Genomic DNA, 23,052 nt, shown 5'->3' with positions numbered 1-23,052 from the left:
TAACTCCAATGATTCACTTAACAATGGAAGAAAGGGAGTAAAACAGACCAAACCTCACTCACCATATTTTTCGGAGTATAAGACGCATCTTTCCCCCTGAAAAAAGAGGGTGAAAATCTGGGTGCGTCTTATACACTGAACACAGCATTTTTCTCCTCCTGAAATCCTGTCCCCTTCGCAAAAATGGACGCGCAGAGGATTTGGGAGGCTTGCAAAGTGCTCCTGGGGGGCAGGGGAGGGCAAAAAAAGAGCAAAAATTGGACTTTTTTTTGCTTGTTTTCGCCCCCCCCCCCCCTGCCCCCGGAGTACTTTGCAAGCCGCTTAAACTCTCTGCATACCCCATTTTTCACAAATGACGAGGCATGCAGAGGGTTTGGGAGGTCTGCCGAGAGCAAAAACTTTTTTAAAAAATTTACCACTTCAAAATCTTATACTCCGGTACGTCTTATACTCCGAAAAACAGGGTAACTTATTTAGCAACAAAAATTTTGGGCTCCATTGTGGTCGTACGACAAGGACCGCCTGTACCCCAAACTGGCTTCCAGTTGCAGTTTTACGAGTTCATTCGAAGACTGGAAAAAAAAATATTCTGCTTGGAGTTGTATTGTGCTTTAAGAGCATTGGAGAGCCTTATAAGAGCATTATATGCAAATCTCTTTGCAGACAAAGGCCGGCCCTGCCCAGGAGGAGACTTGTGGCCCAAAGGTCCTCTCTTGCAGTCCACTTTCCAAAAATAGAGTGTCTCACTCCACCCTGGAGCTGTTCCAATCGGAGTCCTTTCTTAAGACTGTCCCACCCTTGACCGTAAAGCGGAAGGCGGCCAGAAGCCCTAATTCTACCCTTTCGAGCATCCCGATTTCCTCACTCTGACCTCCTCTCCAGATCGGTGGGGCTGGGAGCTTCCCCAGGCACATAGAAAAGGGGCAGCGTTTATGTGCTGAGACTCCCTCCTCCCCATAACCTTGGAGCCCCATAACCGCATCCAAAGGATTGTGGGTCGAAAGGAAGACTTGCGACAGGCAGCCGAGATGCGACGGCTTCAGATAAGAGGCCCCTGAAGGCCACAGGCGAGAGTGGGGAGGGGGGAGTTTGGTGTCACACTGTCGGGGGAAGCAAATTAGGCAGAAAGGGAGAAAAACAGACTGAGATGATGGCAAATTAAGAGTCGTTTTCTGCTCCTCCTAGGAGACCAACGTGTAGGAAGGCCGAAGGAAAAAGGGGGAAAAGGATTGAAGAAAGATGTAAAAGTTTCAACGATGGATTGAAAGAACAAACCTTTCAGGAGATCGAGAGAACCTTCACACCAAGCTTTCACATCCTACGTCACCTGGTGAGAGCGGATTTGAGGCTAGGTCTCCTTGCGCCTAGTCCGGTCCCTTTACTACAGGGGTGTCACGAAACTTGATTTCATTGAGGGCCACATCAGGGCTGTGTTTGACCTTGGGGGGCCATGGCCAGCTCAACGTCACTCGTGTGGGGAAGCCTGTGGAGGCCCGAGCATTCGGCCAGCGACAACAGGCTCCCAAGCTCAGTTTTCGGCTTCGACGGCCTCCTGCAACCCTCTGCCAGAGAAAACGGAGCTCGGGAGAAACTGTATGTGGCTCTTTTCTGTCCGTTTTCGCTGGCAGAGGCACCGCAGGCTGGTCCTTCGCTGTTTCCAGGGCGGCCTCGCGGGCCAGGACTAAGCAATCCATGGATCCGGCCTCCCAGGCCTTGACTGACACCCCTGCTTTATTAGAACCCCTGCCTGGTTCTGGAAAGGAACGGAGTGAGGATGAGGGGAGAGAAACCGGTTGGAACCCTTTTGGGGCCACACTGCCCTGCCTACTCCAACCCAACCCAGGGGACCAAAGGAACCCTCAGCCACGGGTCTTTATAAATATCCTGGGGAAATGGAGGTTTAACCCCTGTTCTAAAGGCCTGCAAGCCCCAGCTGTCCTCATGCCCCATTGGAGGCTCCTCAGGGACCACGGAGGGAAGGCAAGGCAGCATGGAGCCGAGAGAACGCCCACGGATTCACACATTCTACGGCGGCAAATTCTGAGGTTTCTACTACATCTGCCAGGCACCTTCTCCCCCATTTCCAGGCGTACCTCATGAGTAAAAAAACCCAAACGGCAGACTTGATCTTCGTATATGTATTTTATTAGAAAGGATACAATCCACGTTTATCAACAAGCGATTAGACGCCGAGGGCTTCCACATAGAAGAGGAGGGAGCAGAGAAAACACCCGGAGGATCACAGGATCCCTTGGAGGAACTTCAGCGCGTTGGGACGAACTTTTCCAGAATGTCTCCCACCTTTTTGGGCTCTAAGAAAACAGGAAAGGATCCTGCTGGTGAAGCTTATTCGTAAACCAAGGAGAAGGAAAAGCACCCTGTCTGTTTACTTTGCTGGTCTATTTACTTTACTCTCTGAGTAGAAACCTCTCTTTGTTTATGCTTCCTGAAAGAGAATTTAAGCAAGGGGACAAAGAGCCTCTATGGAGATTCTCAGTCATCCAAGTCATGTTTTTGCTTTGAAGACGTTTCACTTCTCATCCAAGAAGCTTCTTCAGCTCTTGGATGAGAAGCAAAACCCTTTCAAAGAAAAACCATTTGCCTCTTGAAAAAAGCACATTTCTAATCCTTAATATTTTAAATTCACCATATTCTTTAACACCCTGTCAACATTATTAACACTTCAGTTAAATTGCCTAGTCCTAGGTATACTCCTGTGAGATAGACTCCCCGTGATGGACTGAATATTGCTTATAATTGGTGTTATTAGTAATCCTAAACATTTGAAAGATTGATGTTATGGCGGACTAATGAATGATTTAACATACTGAATGACAATGTTTACTAAGGTGTAATAAGCACAGGGTACAAAGAATGTTATTTATGCTTAAATGAAGCAAAGGGAAAATGTAAAAGGAATCTGAAACGAGATTAGTATCATTGAAGTTGGAAGATTAGAATTTCACATATGATTTGTACTGTTATTATTAACGTTGTATGAAAAAGATCTGAGCCAATCAATGCTCTGTCCACAAAATATGTATGTTTGTACTGGAAACAGTAAAAAAAAGACAGAAAGAAAAAGGACTGTGGGAGAAGCGGACAAAGAGCTTCTGTTACAAAGGCCCAAAGTCACCTCTGAGTAAAACGTTGCTTTATCCTGGAAAAGAGAGATTCCAAAGTCTTTCAGGTCTGTAGCCCCCTTCGGAGCTGTTGACAAGCAGGCCCATTAAAGGGAGCGGTCTCTGCCGAGAGCCAGATTGACACAGCCGTTCTTCCAGGGGACTAGAAGCCAGGAGATGGCGAGTTCTAGTCCTGCCTCTGGCATGAAAGCCGACTGGGTGACTTTGGACCCGTCCCTTTCTCTCAGACCTCGAGAGAAGGGCAAAACACTTCCAAAATTGCGGCTAAGGGAATATGCATGAATGTGTCCCCTTAGTTGCCAAGAGTCAAGACTGGATCAACAAGGTAAATCTCCTCCACCCAAAACTTCCCATACTTGGATACCTGAGAGAGGATTACCTCCACAACTCCATGCACTTCTGACATTGGACAACTCACAGCAATCCAGCTGTTGCTGAACTACAATTCCCAGCCTCCTCACCACTGGCTACCTTGCTACAGCTGCCGCCCAGGGCATTTGCGTAGATTAGTGAAGAGTCTCTCCCAACTCTCTTGAGGGGTAATTTGGAGGCCTTTATCTCATCCTTGCTGTGGGCGAACTCAGGAGGGAACACCTGGGCTCCTCCCACCCTCTGCCTTCCTTTCCCTCACCCGCTTTCAGCCTTCGAGCAGCTCTGGTAGAAAGCGCTTGACGCCAATGTTACCTTGTTCCACAAAGTCCTCAGGATGCCGCTTTACGTAACTGAATAGCTCCCTGTCCCGCTCAGCATAGTAGTAATCGGAGTATCTCTTGATGTAGTAGCCCAGACAAAAGCCCAGGGTGGTCATCAGGACTTGACGGTGGATGCCTGGAGAAGATCAAGAGAGCACAAGTGGAACACCTGGTCTCAACATCAGCAAGGGGCACATCAAAGGGTTGACACGCAGGAGGTTGCCACTAGCATGGTGCCTACAAACTAAGTTGTGAAGAAGACGGGCTGAACACGGTTTGGATAGAGGTTACTAAATCTACCTTGTTTATTCCCCCCGTCACTTCCTTCCCTTCTTCTTCTCCTGATTCCAAAGTGGGACTGTCCCTTTCTCAGCTCTGCCCTAGATACTGGGTAACCATCACTTCCAACCACTTCCAGCACAGGAGACGATGTGTTCTGGTGTCTTTTTCCTTCCGAATATTTTTATTCTCTCTTTTTAACGGTGTGTAAATATGATTTGTTTCTACCTGTCTGTCAATGGCTGACTTGTCTGAAACTGAGGAGAGCGAATGCAGGAGAGGATGTAGCCTGGTCTTTTCATTTCTGTTTTTTTAATTGTCTCTTTTGAGCGGTGTGTCAATATAGTTTATCTCTCCATGTCTATTGATGACTGGTTTGTCTGAAGGCCAAGCTTCCACAGATTCCGTATTTGTTGTGATCTTGGCCAGTTCCTCTCTCTCAGCCTGATCCTCCTCGCAGGGTTGTTGGGGGGGCGAAGAGATGGGAGGCATTAGTTGTGTCTTGACCCAACATAGGGAGGCAAGATAGCAATACAATAAATAATTAAATCCTTCTGCCAATGTTGGCGGGGGTTCAGTTTACTGTTTACTCCTTTGTGTTTCCTTGATTCCATACAGCATTTTTTTTTCCCGTTGTTTTTTTTTGGTCTGGTGCTAATCCCCGTTTATCTGACTGAATGCAGGAGAGGATGTATCCTGGTCTTTCCATTTCAGTTTTTTTTAATTGTCTCTTGAATGGCACCTAAATATTTTTGCCTCTATGTGTGTACTGATGGCTGATTTGTCTGAAGGCCAAATTTCCACGAATTTCCTAGCATTTTACTAACATGTTATTCTTGGATTGGACTTGGTCTAAGAGACTCATAGAGCCTATTTGGTGTGATCTTGGCCAGTTCCTCTCTCTCAACCTGATCCTCCTCGCAGGGTTATTGGGGGGGGGGGGGGAGAGATGGGAGGCATTAGTTGTGTCTTGACCCAACATAGGGAGGCAAGATAGCAATCCAATAAATAATTAAATCCTTCTGCCAATGTTGGCGGGGGTTCAGTTTACAGTTTACTCCTTTGTTTTTCCTTGATTGTATACAATATTTTTTTCCCTCCCTGATTTTTTTTTTTTTGTCTGGTGCTAATCCCGGTTTATCTGACTGTGAATGCGGGAAAGATCCTGGTCTTTTCATTTCTGTTTTTTTTTTCCATTGACTCTTTTGAATGGTGTGTAAATATAGTTTGCCTCTACCTGTCTGTTGACGGCTGATTTGACTGAAACTCAAAGACTTCCAGGATTTCCTAGCACTGGAATAGAAATTATTATTTATGGACTGGGGTTGGTCTAAGAGACTAATAGAGGTCATCAGGCGTAACCTTGGCCAATCTCTCTCTCGCTCTCTGCCTGACCCACCTGGCAGGGTTGTTGTTGTTGTGGGGGAGGGGACATGTGGGGGGGGGGGCGTTAATTCTGCCTTGAACCCAAATAGGGGCCCAAGAGGAGAATCCAAGAGACAACCGAATCCTCCATTTGGGCCCACCAGGATGGGCCCTTTTGGGAGTACCGACCCCCAGAGGCGAGACCGGGGTCCTCCCGAGCCTGAGCTGGGACGAGGCTTCTTTGGGCTCCCCCACGGCTGTGGATGATGGGCATGGGACTCTTCTCTCCCGCCTTTATGGCCGGAGAGGTCCGAGTGGTGGACGGGGATCCCGGACGGGGCCTCGACGGGCAGCAGCCCCGGGGACCCTCGCAGCCCGTCCAAGGGGAGGAAAAAGGACGGGAGGCCCCGCGGAAGGCCTGGCGACTGACCGGCTCGCAGGACGGGCCTGCGGTTGAGGCCGTTGTCCAGCAGGGCGCTGAGCCAGAAGACGCCCGCCATCCAGACCGACGGGAAGTTGACCAGCGGCGGCGGCGGCAACGAGCGCGCCTCCTTGGGGATGCCTAAGCGGAGCTGCATGGTGGCCGGTCACAGCGGGGGACGGTCCTGCCCGCAACGCCTTCCCCGCCCTCGCCGCGCCCGCGAAGGAAGGTTCCGCCGCCGCACCGCCCTCCCTCCCTCGCGCAGGGGGTGTGGCCACGTCAACGCTGGTTCCACTTCCCCGCGGGGCTCGGATTGGCTGCGTGGCGAGGCGTGGCTCGGATTGGCTGGCAGGGGGCTCTGATTGGCTGGGAGGCGATGCTCTGATTGGTTGGGAAGCGGGGCTCGGATTGGAGTTGAGGCTTGGATTGGCTGCCAGGAGGGGCTCCGATTGGTTAGGAGGCGGGGCTCTGAGCCACCTTTCTGGTTCCTTTCTGCCAAGTTGGGAGATGTGCAAATACAGGCAGTCCTCGATTTACAACTCTTCATTTAGTGACCGTTCAAAGAACAGGCCTGAAAAAAGGGACTTATGACCTCTTCTCCCCCTTAAAACTGTGGCAGCACCCCCATGCTCACGTGATTAAAATTCATATTCTTGGGAACTGACTCACATTTATGACGGCCCGGGGTCACGCGATCCCCTTTTGCGACCATCTGACGAGCAAAGTCGATGGGGAGGCCATATTCACTTAACAACCGTGTTGCTAATTCAAGCACTGCAGCGATTCACTTAACGACTGTGACCGAAAAGGTTATAAAAGGGGGCAAAACGCAATTAACAAATATCTCACTTGGCAACGTAAATTTGGGGGTCTATTATGGTCATAAATCAAGGACCACCGGTGGAGAAATGAATGAATGCAACCATTTTATGACCTTTATTCCACACAGTGCTGGCCAAGAAGCAATGGGTGGAAACTAATCAAGGACAGAAGCCACTTAGAACTGAGGAGAAATTTCCTGACAGTGAGAACAATTAATTAGTGGAACAGAAGTTGCCTCCAGAAGTTGTGAACGCTCCAACACTGGATGCTTTTAAGAAGATGTTGGATAGCCATTTGTCTGAAGTGATGTAGGACTTCCTGCCTTAAGCAGGGGGTTGGACTAGAAGACCTCCAAGGTCCCTTCCAACCCTCTTATTCTATGACTTCTTAAGTGAATTATTGCAGTTGGTAAATTAGCAGCTAATGGTTAAATGGCTGCATTAATGACTTTACTGGTCAGAAGATCTCCAAAAGGCATTCACAAGGTGCTGCAACCGTCATAAATACGAGTCAGTGGCCAGTTGTCTGAATTTTGATCACGTGGCCATTGGGGGAATTGTCCGTGTAAAAAAAAGTTTGTAAGTCGCTTTTTTCCAGTGTCGTCGTAACTTTGAAGTCACGAAATGATGCGTTGTAAGTCGAGGACTACCTGCAGTGTCGTTGCCGAACTAAAGAGTTCCCCCCATATCATTTCCACGAGCCCCATTTTAACTAGGAATTAAAGTCGCTCAGGTTAGGTTTTGCAGCTCGCTTCATTTCCCAAAAAGGATTAGATTAGATTCACAGAGTCGGAAGGGACCTTGGAGGTCATCTAGTCCAACCCCCCCTCCAAGCAGGAGACCCTACACCATCCCCGAGAAACGGCAGTTCAATCTTCTCTTGAAAGCCTCCATGGATGAAGCTCCCCGGCTTCAAAAGGCAACTTCTCTTCCAAGGATTGTCCTATCAGAAAAGGACACCGACCTGTGTCGCAACGGCCACGCCACCAAAATGTGGCTACTTCATGGCAAGTTTCCCTTCTTGCGCTGTTCCTGTCCCTGCCAAATCCAGACGAAGCCATCTGGGCAAGGTTTGAGGGCAGAAATCCAGGCTCTGATTTAGCCGGATGACGAAAATCGGATGAGGCAGCAAAGCTGGAACTGAAGTGAAGTAATGGAATTGCAAAAGAGGATTCGGTCCAGAGTCTAAACCAGCTTTGCAAGACCAAGGGAGGAACAAATGCAGCAAAAGGGGGGAGAAGAGAGAGAGAGTAAATTCTTTCTCTCGTTTTAATGCTACTGCATCTGACTGCAAAACCCTTGATTGCCACTAGAGGGTACCAAGGAGATAGAGGCAATTCTCACCTGATCCTGCCCTCTAGAGGTCATCAGGAACTTTGCAGTCTTACACTTCGTACCTCCATACGTAGCTCAATTAGATAGATAGATAGATAGATAGATAGATAGATAGATAGATAGATAGATAGATAGATAGATAGATAGATAGATAGATGATAGAAAGATAGATAGATAGTTATAGATGATGATATAGATAGAGAGAGAGAGAGAGAGAGATAGAGATATGATAGATAGATAGTTATAGACGATGATTATAATGCTAGATAGATAGATAGATAGATAGATAGATAGATAGATAGATAGATAGATAGATGATGATAGAAAGATAGATAGTTAGTTATAGATAATGATATAGATAGATAGATATGATGATAGAAAGATAGATAGATAGTTATAGATGATGATTATAATGATAGATAGATAGATAGATAGATAGATAGATAGATAGATAGATAGATAGATAGATGATAGATAGATATAGATAGAATTTTTTATTGGCCAAGGAAGTTGTCTTTGGTGCATAAATTACGACCACAATTGAACCCAAAATGTCTGTTGTTAAGTGAGACAGTTGTTAAGTGAATTTTACTTCTGCATGCGCACTGGCCAGCTGACTTCACCCTTCTTTTGAGACCGTTTTTCATCCCCCGGAGACTTCCTTGGCCTCCAGAGTGCAAAAAAACGGCCCCAAGGGCAAACCGGAACTTTGGGAACAGACTTCCGGTTTGCTCGTAGGACTGTTTTTCACCCTCCGGAGCCTTCAGGGAAGCCTCCTGAGTCTTCGGAGATCAAAAATTGGCCCTACAAACAAACCAGAAGTCACTATTCCCGAACTTCCGGGTTCTCTGTAGGTCCGTTTTTTGCCTTCCGGAGCCTTGAGGGAAGCTCCTGAAGCCTCCGGAGAGCATCCAGAAGTGGTAGAGGTTGTTTTCGCCCTGCCCAGGCTTCTAGAAAGCCTCTGGAGCCTGGGAAGGGCGAAAAAAACAACACCAAAAGTGGAGGGGGTCATGCGTGCGCGGGGGGTGGTTCACGCACATAGCATTATGGGTATGGCACGCCCTTGCGGTACCCCCGCTTTTGGCATGGGAGCCAAAAAAGCCATCACTGTTCTAGGCCAGGGGTCGGCAAATCTAAACACTCAAAAAGTCATTTGGTCCCGTTTCCCATAGAGAAGAAAACACCGGGAGCCACAAAGGTCCTAACCGGAAGCCCCCCATTCAATTCTGGAGCTGACCGGAAGTTCAGTTCCCCCACCATAGAGTCTCCTCCTAGCGTGGCGTACTTTTTCCTCTACCTGTCCTAACCGAAAGCCCTATCAATTGTGGAGACAATTACAAAAAACCCTCCCCTTGCCATAGAGTCTTCTCCTGGCGCACTGTGCATCTCTCCCCCCGCCCCCACCGGAAGCTCCTCTCAAAATTGTGGTGCTGACCGGTGACGGAGCCGCAGCAGAGGGAAGAAAGAGCCACATGCGGCTCCAGAGCCGCAGTTTGCTGAGCCCTGTTCTAGGCGAACTGTCTAACCTTGCTTGTAACTTGAAATGTGCGTTCAGCATTCCCTAACAAAGCTCTGATTTACATGCCGGGAAATGTATTTCTTTCCCCTTCTATTGTTTTCAGAGCACTGAGAAAAAAATCATGAGGTTGGCGTAAGATGAAAGAATATTTCTAACTCTAGGACGGTAAAAGCTGGTTATCCGTAGCTCGGTGTTCAGAGTTTCATGGGAATTATCAGACTCTGAGCTGAGTTCAAAAAAAAAACTTACAAGTGTTTCTCAAACTTTGGTGTAAAGTTTTCCATTGGGCCTTTTCCAATCAGCCCAGCTGAGCTGTCCAGAATGACTCAGCAGCTGTCCTCCATGGCCCCACACGTCTTCTGAGGGGGTCAAACCTCTGGAAGAAGCCCAATTTGGAAGCCTGACAAGGTGTCAACAAACCCACATTGCCAACTAAAGAGAAAGGTCCATGTGGAGAAAGATCAGATTGGCTGGAAAACGAGGCGTGTCCTTTGATGGAACTCATCCCGATCACGCCAGTGGGGTCTGATTTTCCTCCCCGGCTTTGCTCATAAATGGTCCTCCACGCCCTGTCCGAGCCTTATCCACTCTTCTCCTCCTGGCTCCTTGGTCTCCCAGCGCGACAAAGACTTCGAGATGCCAGCTGACTTCCAGCTCCCAGAAATGCTCTCTCCCGCAGCCATGGAGAAGTACGTCTCGGCCATCCAGAAGATGGAGCAGACCGTGATGTTCCCCAGCCTCCTTCGCGGAGTCTCTTTAGAAGATCTGGAAGAGGCCTTCGGAGCCGACTCGGATGACAAGGACTTGTTTGAACATTTTGTGCTGCTGAAATCCGGCAAGGGGATGTTGGATGGCGGTCGGTTCTTACCTGCGAGACAAGAGAAGCTACCTGGGGTCCCTCCGGTGGAGGAGAACGTGGAGAAGGAAAGTTTGGAAGATGTATTTTACTACCACTTGTCCAGTCTCTGCCGTGTCCTGCATCATTTGACCCAGAGAGCCCAAGCGGTCACCGCCAAATACAACGAAATTATGGAACGCATCAACCACAGCTAAGTTGTGGAGAAACAGACCCACAGTAGGAAACAGCCAAGGTAAGATGTGTTCCTTTTACTACGTGTTGAAAAGGGCCTTCCGTTTTTGTTTTTTTTTATGATTCCATTTGATTTTTAGAATTCTCAGCATCCCATCACTCCTGGAGACAGCAAGGTTTTTACTTCTTCGATTGCCCCCTTGTAGAAAAATCAGTTTGATTTGAAGGGTGAGGGGCTTCAAGAATGGAAACCACAAGGTTTTACTTGTTCTAACCCTTCTTGGTCCCTTAGTACAACTGTTCATTTAGTGACTGAGGTTACAATGGCATTGAAAAAAGTGACTTATGACTGTTTCCTTCCTTCCTTCCTTCCTTCCATCCTACTATCACCTTCCTTTCTTCCATTCTTCCTTCCTCCTCACTTTCCTTCCACCCTACTGTCCCCTTTTTTCTCTCCTTCCATTCTTCCTTCCTTCTCCCTCCCTCTCTTCCATCCTACAATCACCTTTCTTTCTTTCTTTCTTTCTTTCTTCTTCCTTCCTCCCCCATCCCTCCCTTCCACCTTACTATCCCCTTCATTTCTTCCATTCTTCCTTCCTTCCCCCTCCCTCCCTTCCATCCTACAATCATCTTTCTTTCTTCCTTCCTTCCTTCCTTTCTTCCTTCCTTCCTTCCTCCCCATCCCTCCCTTCCACCTTACTATCCCCTTCCTTTCTTCCATTCTTCCTTCCTTCATGCACTCCTTCTCCCTTCCTCCTTCCCTCCCTCCCTTTCTTCCATCCTGCTATCACCTTTCTTTCATTCTTCCTGTCTTCCTTTCTTCCTGTCTTCGTCCCTCCCTCCCTCCTCCCTCCCTTCCTTCCATCATACTATCCCCTTCCTCCCTCCCTTCCATCCTACTATCACCTTTCTTTCTTCCTTTCTTCTTTTCTTCCTTTCTTCCTTTCTTCCATTCATCCATTCTTCCTTCCTTCTTCCCTCCCCCCCTCCCTCCATTCCTATTTCTCTCTCTCTTTATTAGCATAAAGGCCATATAATCTAACCATGTTGCCCATAGGGGGCTTCCTGTGATGTATGAACCCTGCCATACACAAAGAAACTTCACCCAAATCTGATTAACTATCCCTAAAAAATGTAATCCTCCTAGCAAGATTTAATCCCTAATGATCAGCATCCTCATTTCAAATCCATGTAGGCGAAGGTTGGTCAAGAATGAACATTGCAGGGGGGAAAAAACCTAGAATTGCATCCTGATTTGCTATTTATAAAGAAACATGGGTACCCTTGAACAGCTTCTGCCTCTGGGACTTCACGCTGTCTGGAACAGATCACTGACAAACATTTTTCTCTGATTTATTTCATAGGTTTGCTCCACATTTGTTACCTGAAAACCACAAGCTGGACCAGAAACCACCTCAAAAACTGCTCTAAAGAACATCCTTGGAGAGCCATCCAGCTGCTGCCATTTCTAGAAAGAGATTTAAATTTGCTCCAAGCAAATGAAAGAACTTTGTCTCCAGCAAACCTTGTCTTGAAATGCTAAAAAAATATGTGTATTTATGGCTATGAACTTACTTCGAGGGAAAGGAAGATTAAGTTATTATTCATGGATGAAATATTCCAGGGTTGTGTGTTTTCTGAAATCAACCTGAACACCTTATCAGGGTGGGGCTGAACTGAAACACTATTTGAAAATCATTTTCAGAACGATATTTATGCTATTTTTTTTTTGTATGTAACTGAACTGAGGCGCTTATTGTGAATAAAACGACATGGCTAAAATTCATTCCAGATATTGGCTCCTTCCCTTTCTTCTCCCCCCCAAGTTTCAGCATTTTGACTGCTTGCAAAATTTGCAAAATTAGCTAATATCTACAAAGGCGTTTTTTTTTTTCTTTCTTCTTGTAGAGAAAAATCTCTTCAAATGCTACTTGGCTTTCCGATGACTTCCAAATGGACAAATCCAATTTGTCTAATAAAGTCACCAGGAAGTTGAAACGTATTGTTATTGAAAATTACTTCTATGATTATTGTAATATAATAATGACACGATAGCAGTGTTCCAATATCTCTGGGGCTGCCCCAGTGGTGGGATTCAACCGATTCGCACCTATTCGGGAGAACCGGTTGGTAACTTTCTAAGCAGTTCGGAGAACCGGTTGTTGGAAGAAATCTCCTTTTGTTTTTTTCCCCACTTTGCAGGGCTAACCCTGTAAGGAAGGCAGGAAGGAAACATTCTGGTGTTTCTAGTCTAATCTTTATTGCCCTGCTTACAGAAACTGCCTCTCCCGTTAACCCTTATTATCATTGTAACAGCTAAGGCGAAGCGCCCATCAACGCGAGTGATGTTGAGTTGGCCATGCCCACCCAGTCACATGACCACCGAGCCCCGCCTACCCTGCTAGTCATTAGGGCAGAGGACCGGTTGTTAAATTATTTGAATCCCACCACTGAGCTGCCCCAAAGAAGAGGGAGTCAAGCTATTCTCCAAAACACCTGAGGGCAGGACAAGAAGCAATGGATGAAAATTAATCACGGAGTGAAGCAACTTAGAACTGAGGAGAAATTTCTTTGAAAATCAGAACAATTAATCAGTGGAACAGAAATTGCCTCCAGAAGTTGTGAATGCTCCAACAGTGGAAGTTTTTAAGGAGAGGTTGGATAACCATTTGTCTGAAATAATTAGGCTAGAATAGACTAGAATAGAATATATAACAGAATAAAATATATAACAGAATAGAACATAACAGAATAGAATATATAACAGAATAGCATAGAATGGAATTGAATGGAATGGAATAGAATAGGAATAGGAATAGATGATAGGATAGGATAGGATAGAATAGAGTACAATAGGAATAGAGGATAGGATAGGAATAGAGGATAGAATAGAATAGAATAGAATAGAATAGGAATAGAGGATAGGATAGGAATAGAGGATAGAATAGAATAGAATAGGAATAGAGGATAGGATAGGAATAGAGGATAGAATAGAATACAATACAATAGGAATAGAGGATAGGATAGGAATAGAGGATAGAATAGAATAGAATAGGAATAGGAATAGGAATAGGGGATAGGATAGGAATAAAGGATAGAATAGAATAGAATAGGAATAGGGGATAGGATAGGATAGAATTAAAAAGAATGGAATAGAATAGAATAGAATAGAATAGAATAGAATTCTTCATTGGCCAAGTGTGATTGGACGCACAACGAAGCACGCGTTCTTATACATTCTCAAAAGCATTGCAACACGGAAATACTTAACTCATTTCTTAGTGGTTACCTTGAGGAGAAAGCCTTATAAGGAGATGGGGGTCTTACTTCTCCTTTTGTTTATGGAGTACGTGTCATTAACAAACTTTAATTGAACCTTGGACTTTTGACATAGGTTTTGACCTAGGGACATCTTGTGGTTAGGCACTGGCTTCCTGTTCTTTTGCAAGCTGCAAGCTGCAACTCTGCCTCTGTGGCTTTAATATAGAAGTAAAGGGGCTCTAAGAGGCTGTCCAGCCTGACCCAGTAGGTTTCACACTTCATGTCCAAATCTCACTTTACGTCCTGCTTTACAAGAGACCTCCTAGATCTTATGAGTTGCGAGCTTTGAGCTACCACCAGTGGAACAAACACTTGTAGAAGAAGTCATTCTTGGAGGAGAAGCGAAAGCCTTTGTCTGGAATGAACCCCTGGAAAGATGTCTTGTAACCTTTGCTATCCATATCCATCTTGATGCAGTCCAGGAGATCCCGATTGTCCGGGGCAGCTTTCCACGGGCCGAACTGGACCACAGATTCCTTGGAGGTATCTAAGCTGCTGAGAGCATCGCTACACCTCGCCACGTCTTCCAAAGTCTTCATCACGCAGAATATGACGCTGGATTTGCGAGAGGCCACGGCTTCTGCCCGGGCGATTCGGATCATAAGCTCGATGTTTTCGGAATAGTTGGGCACCCGTGCGAGGAACTGTTTCCTGGCCACCAGCTCCCCGAAGATCTGAGGAGACTCTTCCAGTTGCTTGATCAGAGGCTTGATGTCGTAGTAGGTGGCTTCTTTGTAAACCTCCTCAACATCTTTTAAGGGAACCTGGCCACTACGCAGATACTCCAGGATGTATTTAAAATAAGTCCCAGGCCTGTCTATGAAGACTCGCCCCAGCGAATCTGTTCGGGGTTTCGCCTGGCCAAACATCTCCGCCAGTATGGATCCTGGGTACTTCTTCAGGGTGCTCAGTGCGGTTGTGAAGATGTCCCCGCCAATGTTTAACTCGACGATTTGACACTGCGGATGAGAAGAGGGAGGGGAAGATATGCCACATCTCGGTTTTGAAGAGGGAAAGAGCAGGGGGACAGCCACAAAGATCTAGTTAAAGGAGACTTTTCATCAATAATACATTGTTTTAAAGACGTTTGCCTTGGTTCTTCTAGATCAAAGAACAATCCCTCCTGTGGGATTGAATGTTAGAATAGAATAGAATAGAACAGAAGAGAAGAGAATAGAAGAGAACAGAACAGAACAGAACAGAATTCAGAATACATTAGAAAATTGAATAGAATAGAACAGAAAATATAGAGAATAGAATAGAACAGAAAATATAGAGAATAGAATAGAATTCAGAATACAATAGAGAATAGAACAGAACAGAACAAAACAGAAAATATATAGAATAGAATTCAGAATACAATAGAGAATAGAATAGAACAGAAAATATAGAGAATAGAATAGAATTCAGAATACAATAGAGAATAGAATAGAATAGAACAGAAAATACAGTGAATAGAATAGAACAGAAAATATAGAGAATAGAATAGAACAGAAAATATATAGAATAGAATTCAGAATACAATAGAGAATAGAATAGAATAGAACAGAAAATATAGAGAATAGAATAGAATAGAAAATATAGAGAATACAATAGACTTCAGAATAGAATAGAGAATAGAATAGAATAGAATTGAATAGAATAGAACAGAATGGAACGGAATGGAAAATATAGAGAATAGAACAGAACAGAACAGAACGATAGTTGGAAAGGACCTTGGAGGTCTTCTAGTCCAACCCTTTGCTTAGATAGAAAACCCTACACCACTTCAGACAAATGGCTATACAACATCTTTTTAAAGACTTCCAGTGTTGGAGCATTTACAACCTCTGGAGGCAAGTAGTTCCAATGATTAATTTTTCTCACCGTCAGGAAATTTCTCCTTAATTTTAGGTTGCTTCTCTCCTTGATTAGTTTCCATCCATTGCTTCTTGTCCTGTCTTCTGGGGCTTTGGAGAATAGGCTGATCCCCTCCTCTTTGTGGCAGCCTCTCAAATATTAGAAAAATCACCCCTAGTCCTTCTTTTCACTAGAATAGTCATACCCAATTCCAGCAACTGTTCTTCATGTTTTAGCCACCAGTCCCCTAATCTTCTCTGCACTCTTTCCAGAGTCTCATCTTATAAAAAAAAAAGATGTTGGAATTGAATATGTCTACAAAGTCAGGCCAAAACTGGCTGCAATATTTGAAGTGTGGTCTTACCTTAAATTTCCTGATAGTGAGAACAATATTTTTTTTAATCAATTTCATATATACATTCACGATTATATGATCTCATAACTGTTATTAATAATATGTATTTATAACAATTTTTTCCCTACAGTTGACAATATATTTGAAATTGCTTTCTTACCATCCCATAAATCCATCTTATCTTACAACGGTCCTACTTCTTCTTCCCTCCCTCCCTCTTTCCTTCCCTCGTTTCTTCTCTCCTACTCTCCTTCCCTCCCTCCCTCCCTCCTTCCCCCTTCCCTCCCTCCTTTCTTCTCTCCTTCTCTCCTTCCTTTCCCCCTTCCTTTCCTCCTTCCTTCCCCCCTTCCTTCTTTCCTACATTCCCTCCTTCCTTCCCTCCTTTCTTCTCTCCTTCAGTGAGAACAATGAATCAGTGGAACAGAAGTTGCCTCCAGAAGTTGTGAATGCTCCAACAATGGAAGCCTTTAAGAAGATGTTGGATAGCCATTTGTGTGAAGTGGTTTAGGGTTTCCTGCCTAGGCAGGGGGTTGGAGTAGAAGACCTCCAAGGTCCCCTTCCAACTCTGTCACTCTAAGTATTATCAAGGCCTTGTAAAGCGATATTAACACTTCACGTGCTGGCTGGGGAATTCTGGGAGTTGAAGCCCACCCACCCTAAAGCCTCTGGAGTTGACAAAATCCTTTCTTAGTGCATTGTGTGATGTCAATCCACTGACTGCACAAGATCTACCGCCAGCAAAGTCTCCCCTTAAACAAAGCTGCATTTTCCCACCAAGACCCCCAAAGCTGTTTTCGACATCTCCTCACCGCATCTGCTCCTCAAACACACCAACAAATAGCCCCCCCCTACCAACTGCTCCTGGGGGGGTGGTGTCGCAAGACTGCCAGAGAGGGGATTAAACTCACCCATCCACCCCTTCCTCTTTTTGCATTCTTCCTTCTTGCTTACCTTCGTTGGCAACGTGGCTGGAGTTTGTTTCCCCAGGATTTTTGGCTCGGGAGAATTACTCATTTTTTTCCCCTCCTCTGGCACTGGTGTCTCAGAGGTTTACCAGTTAGCAACTGGTGGGTTATTGCTGGGAACAAACTGGTCTTCCTTTCCAGATTCTTGTCTCTGCCCTGCAACTCCCCGATGTTCATTCACAGCCTGTTGCACACCGGGCACTCCCTTCCAGGTGAAAACAGCATAAGTCAGGCACCTGTAAGAGGAAGTTTTGCATTTAAGACGCCTTGAGAGGTGGCACTGTAGTCTGAAGTAGGAGGGGATTTCTGGCAAGTTTTTTCCAAATTCCTGCCTCCAGGCTGACACGTCAAACATGACAGATAGCATCTATACCGTGTACGGGCTCTGGGAAGTGGGGTGGGGGGGAGAGGGAGGTGGGGTGTTAGGGGGGAGGGAGGGAGAGGAGGGGGGATATATACTATGTGTTAGATTTCAATGTAATACGATTTCACATGTATACTGTTTCTCTTTAATTTCTCTGTAAAAACAGGACAAGCTGAATACATTGACATATAGTAGAAATACACGAAGGGGAGGAGGAGTGGGATAGAAGAAAGAGGGGGAGAGAGGGCGGTAGAGAGGATGGGAGGGAGGGTGAGAAGGAAGGGAGAGAGTGGATCGGGAGAGAGGAGTGGTAGAGGGGGAAGGGAAGTAGGGTAGAGGGGAATGATGGAGGGAAGATAGTAAGTTGGAGGGGGGCGGAAGAAAGAGGTGTATGGAGAGCAGAAGAGGTATATTGGGTTTCTATTTGAGTTTGAGTTTCGTTTTATTTATATTTCTGGGGGTATTGTTGACAAGAGGAATTGCTGTGATTATTGTTTAATGTTGTATGGCCCTGGTTATGCACAGTATATATGTGACTATATGAAAATGAAAAATGAAGAAAGAGAAGAAACGGGGGTAGGAAGGAGGGAGGGAAGTAAGGAGGGAAGTAAGGAGGGAAGGAAGGAGAGAAGAAAGGAGGGAAGGAAGGAGGGAAGGAAGGAGGGAAGGAAGGAGAGAAGGAGAGAAGAAAGGAGGGAAGGAAGGAGGGAATGTAGGAGAAAAGGAAGGGGGGAAGGAAAGAGGAAAGGAAGGGGGAAAGGAAGGAGAGAAGGAGAAAAGAAAGGGAAGGAAGGAAGGAGGGAAGGAAGGAGGGAAGGAGAGAAGGAGGGAAGGGGAAGGAGGGAGGGAAGGAAGGAAGGGGAGTAGGAGAGAAGAAACGAGGGAAGGAAAAAGGGAGGAGGGAAGAAGAAGTAGGACCGTTGTAAGATAAGATGGATCTATGGGATGTTAAAAAAGCAACCTTCAAGTATATTGTCAACAGTAGGAAAAATTGTTATAAATACATATTATTAATAACAGTTATGAGATCCTATAATTGTGAATGTATATATGAAATTGATAAAAAATAAATAAATACAAAAAAAAAGAAAATGAAAAATGGAAAAATAAAACATTTTAACGAGAAAAAGAAAAAAGAAAAAGGAAAAAAAATAAACATGACGGATAGCCAGCCAGCCTAATCCGTCTTTCCTTGTCTCTCTCTCTCTCTTTTTAAAACTTTTTATTTCGTTTATGCAAACAAGGTTCAAGGTTCAAGGTTTATTACACTTGTATGCCGCCTTATTCCCGAAGGGACTCAGGGCGGCTAACAAACCGAAGGGGAAGGGAATAATACAGACAAAAAAGCAAAAAAACAAACAAAATACAGAAACAATTGAAAAGCAGTCAACAGCCACACAATTCGAGTAGGGGTGGGAACTCATCAGCCCCAGGCCTGTTGGAACAGCCTTGCAACACATTTCACTTCTTTTACATATCTGTTGTGTTTATTTTATCTGTACATGTAAATCTTATATAACTATCACAGGGGTGGGTTCCTGCCAGTTCTAACCTCTTCTACAGAAGAGGTTCCAAAAATCTACCGTGCTGTTCCAGCTCCCTCCCCCCGCCAGTCCGCACATCATCAAGAAGAGCAAGAGGAGGAATTCTGGGAGTTGAAGTCCACAAGTCTTAAAGCTGTCAAGTTTGAACACCCCTGGGTTTTTTTTCTCTAAAGGGTTAGGGGTGCAAGGGTCTTGTAACTTGACAGCTTTAAGACTTGCGTGCTTCAATGCCAGAGTTCCTGAGCCAACATGACTGGAGGAGGAATTCTGGGAGTTGAAGTCCACAAGTCTTAAAGCTGTCAAGTTTGAACACCCCTGGGTTTTTTTTCTCTAAAGGGTTAGGGATGCAAAAGTCTTGTAACTTAACAGCTTTAAGACTTGCACACTTCAATGCCAGAGTTCCTGAGTCAACATGACTGGAGGAGGAATTCTGGGAGTTGAAGTCCACAAGTCTTAAAGCTGTCAAGTTTGAACACCCCTGGGTTTTTTTTCTCTAAAGGGTTAGGGATGCAAAAGTCTTGTAACTTAACAGCTTTAAGACTTGCACACTTCAATGCCAGAGTTCCTGAGTCAACATGACTGGAGGAGGAATTCTGGGAGTTGAAGTCCACAAGTCTTAAAGCTGTCAAGTTTGAACATCCTTGCGGGTTTTTTTTCCTAAAGGGTTAGGGGTGCAAGGGTCTAGTAACTTGACAGCTTTAAGACTTGCGTGCTTCAAATGCCAGAGTTCCTGAGCCAACGTTTTGTTTGCTAAGCAAGAGCGTTGTTAAGTGAGTTTCACCACATTTTACAAGTTGGCCACGCCCACCAGGTCACATGGGAAAATAAATCAGATGAACGTCATTTATTCAAACATTCCTAAGGAACAGGGAATACAATTGTTGTCGCAAGTAAAAAATACACACAGGCCAAGAAACCAGCATTCTTGTGTAGGTAGTCCTCGATTCACAAACATTTGTTTAGTGATTGTTTGAAGTAACAACGGAAATGAAAAAAGTGATTGATGACTTTCAGATGTACGACTCAGAATCCCTCAGATCACGCCATCAAATTTCAGATGCTTGGCAACTGGCATGTTTTTATGGAAATTTTTGGGGTTAGTTACGTATGGTTGTAAGTTGAGGACTACCTGTGTAAACTTGGCAAGTTTAAGTTTTCTGGACTTCAATGCCAGAATTCTGGGAGTTAAAAGTCCACACACCTTAAATGAGCCAAGGATGAAAAAGCTTGAATCCAACTACATGTCTTTTTTTAAAACATAATAATTTTATTTTGATTCAAACAACATCTTCCACTAAACAGTGTGTCATTTGGGTACAAATATTTTGTGCACGTATTTTATACAATAACAATTACAATTTACAGCCATATTTATTATTTCATCTATTCTTAACTTAACACTAATACTAATATATACCATACTTAATGCTATAATAATCCTCTTCTTAACTTATTTAAATTTGTCAAAACATTTTCGCTATTTCACTTCTTTGCTTTTCCCCCCCTTTTCATATTTAACCATTGATAAAATAATTCCCATATGTTATAATAATCAGATTGCAGGTCTTTATCAGCTGTCTTTGGAGTGGATTTTCAGGGAGGAAGTCAAGCTCATATAGATAGATGGATGGATGGATGGATGGATGGAGGTAGTTAGATAGAAAGTTTATAGATAGGCCCAGACAAATAGACAGATATAGATGTTAGATGATAGATAGATAGATAGATAGATAGATAGATAGATAGATAGATAGATAGATAGATAGATAGATAGATAGATGGATAGTTGATAGACAAGCCCAGACAAATAGATATAGATGTTAGATGATAGATAGATAAATAGATAGATAGATAGATAGATAGATAGATAGATAGATAGATAGATAGATAGATAGATAGATAGATAGTTGATAGACAAGCCCAGACAAATAGATATAGATGTTAGATGATAGATAGATAAATAGATAGATAGATAGATAGATAGATAGATGGATGGATGGATGGATGGATGGATGGATGGATGGATGGATGGATGGATGGTTGGGTGGGTGGGTGGGTGGGTGGGTGGGTGGGTGGAGGGAGGGAGGGAGGGAGGGAGGGATGGAGGGAGGGAGGGATGGATGGATATAGATAGGGGTGGATAGATGGATGGATGGATGGATAGATAGATAGATAAATGGATGGATAATAAACAGATGATAGTTGATAGACAGACAGACAGACAGACAGACGGTTGATAATTGATAGACAGGCAGATCTGCTCCAGCGAAAGGCCCCCTCTGGAAAAATCTCATCTGCCGTACTTCCATTGACTTCCGCCACTCCGACCCCGCAAATGGAAGGCTCTTGAAAGCTGCCCTTTGAAAACCTGAAGTCACGGCTAAATGAAAGGCGGGAGACGAGGAGCCTCTTTAACGCGGGTGAGCGGGAGCGAGCGAAGGCTAGAGTGGCTACGGCGGCCGAGGAGGCTCTTGAGGGCCCAAAAGGCGAAGCTGGGACGGTTCGCCAAGGCCCGGAGCATGGCGGCTCACCTGAAGAAGCGGGTGTACGAGGAGTTCAGCAAAGTGGTGGTCCAGGTAACCGACCAGGCACCGGAGGAGGGAAGGAGGGCCCGGGGTCGGCGGGAGTTCGTGGAAAGAAGCCTAACGGGCTGGACGGGGGCCCGGGGCGGAATGGGCTGCAATGCCTGCGTGTCTGGCTGTCTTCACACGACACGCGGAACCCGGGTTATCGAAACAGGAGGCGCGTGGCACGGTCCAGGCACTCCGCGTCCCAAGGAAACGGGCGGGTTCCCACATTACACTTGACCCGGGTTGATTGGATCGTCTGGACGGCACCTGGGATGCTAGGGAAAAAGGAGAGCCGCTTTTATATGATTTAGATAAGATATTTAGCATATGTATTTTATTTTTCTTTTATGTATTTTCATATAGTTTTCATATTTTTATTTTATATTTAGGATTATATATGCGTGTGTGTGTGTGTGTGTGTGTATGTATGTGTGTGTATGTATGTATGTGTATGTATATGTATATGTATATGTGTATATGTATCAGATTCGAATCCCAGTAAGGGTATGGCTAGCTGATGAGAGCTAAATAGCTTGAAATAGATCTATACTAGTCTCCCTTTATTTATTTATCAGCAAAAATACAACATTATATATATATATACAATATATATATACAATATGTATATATATATATACAATATACACACACATATATACATTATACATACGTACGTACGTACGTACGTACGTACGTACGTACATACATACATATATATATATATATATATACACACACACACAAAACAAAATGTAACAAAAAGGCAACAGTAAAAATATTGGGTTTCTGCCTGGATGGTCTCTTGTGACGAGCCGAAGGACAGAGAATGGAAGTAGTGATCTTCCTCCCATATTTGGGCATACCGGGGTTTGTAAAATCTAATATATATATATATACCAGGGGTTGTAACACTTTATATATATATATAAAGTGTTACAACCCCTGGTATGCCCAAATATGGGAGGAAGCCCACTGCTTCCATTCTCTGTCCATCGGCTCGTCACAAGAGACCATCCAGACAGAAAGCCCAATATTTTTACTGTTGCCTTTGTTACAACACACACAAACACACATATACACATATACAAACACACATACATACACTTATATATATGTATTATCCACATGCATATATAATCCTAAATATAAAAGAAAAATACGAAAAGTATATGAAAATATATAAAAGAAAAATACAAAAAAATATGAATATAAAAGAAAATATGAAAAGTATACGAAAATACATAAAAGAAATATATATATATATATATATATATATATATATATATATATATATATATATATGTTTTCTTTTATATATTTTCATATACTTTTTGTATTGTTCTTTTACATTTTGCATATATATATATATATATATATATATATATATATAGTATTTTCATATACTTTTTGTATTTTTCTTTTATAATTAGCATATGTATTTTATATTTATGTATTTTTTGTATTTTTCTTTTATATATTTTCATATACT

At 44.2% G+C, this 23,052-nt stretch overlaps 4 protein-coding genes across 4 annotated transcripts in view; 2 read left to right on the top strand and 2 right to left on the bottom strand.

Annotated features, from left to right (window-relative positions):
- Positions 1–2,123: 2,123 nt before the first annotated feature.
- On the bottom strand, positions 2,124–6,146 carry LOC116510505 (NADH dehydrogenase [ubiquinone] 1 subunit C2-like). The gene is made up of 3 exons (XM_032220098.1): positions 5,910–6,146; positions 3,828–3,971; positions 2,124–2,312 (listed from the first exon to the last, which is right to left on the bottom strand). The coding sequence occupies exons 1-3, from the start codon at positions 6,055–6,057 to the stop codon at positions 2,263–2,265; spliced, it is 342 nt and encodes a 113-aa protein (XP_032075989.1). The 5' UTR covers positions 6,058–6,146; the 3' UTR covers positions 2,124–2,262.
- Positions 6,147–10,110: 3,964 nt separating this feature from the next.
- Positions 10,111–12,396, top strand: LOC116510506 (mid1-interacting protein 1-B-like). The gene is made up of 2 exons (XM_032220099.1): positions 10,111–10,666; positions 11,970–12,396. Exon 1 carries the CDS (start codon positions 10,212–10,214, stop codon positions 10,626–10,628), a length of 417 nt encoding a protein of 138 aa, XP_032075990.1. The 5' UTR covers positions 10,111–10,211; the 3' UTR covers positions 10,629–10,666; positions 11,970–12,396.
- Positions 12,397–14,112: 1,716 nt separating this feature from the next.
- Positions 14,113–17,469, bottom strand: KCTD14 (potassium channel tetramerization domain containing 14). Its single transcript, XM_032220097.1, has 2 exons — positions 17,072–17,469; positions 14,113–14,885 (listed from the first exon to the last, which is right to left on the bottom strand). The coding sequence occupies exons 1-2, from the start codon at positions 17,132–17,134 to the stop codon at positions 14,217–14,219; spliced, it is 732 nt and encodes a 243-aa protein (XP_032075988.1). The 5' UTR covers positions 17,135–17,469; the 3' UTR covers positions 14,113–14,216.
- Positions 17,470–21,423: 3,954 nt separating this feature from the next.
- Positions 21,424–23,052, top strand: part of INTS4 (integrator complex subunit 4) — a 39,122-nt gene continuing 37,493 nt past the window's right edge. The window contains exon 1 of the mRNA XM_032219822.1: positions 21,424–21,569. Within this exon, the coding sequence (XP_032075713.1) occupies positions 21,513–21,569 (57 nt within the window). The 5' untranslated portion in view covers positions 21,424–21,512. The remainder of the gene's footprint in view (positions 21,570–23,052) is intronic.

Source organism: Thamnophis elegans, chromosome 6, assembly GCF_009769535.1.
Source record: "Thamnophis elegans isolate rThaEle1 chromosome 6, rThaEle1.pri, whole genome shotgun sequence".
NCBI classification, from domain to species: Eukaryota; Metazoa; Chordata; class Lepidosauria; order Squamata; family Colubridae; genus Thamnophis; species Thamnophis elegans.
This window is presented reverse-complemented; position numbering and strand designations above follow the sequence as displayed.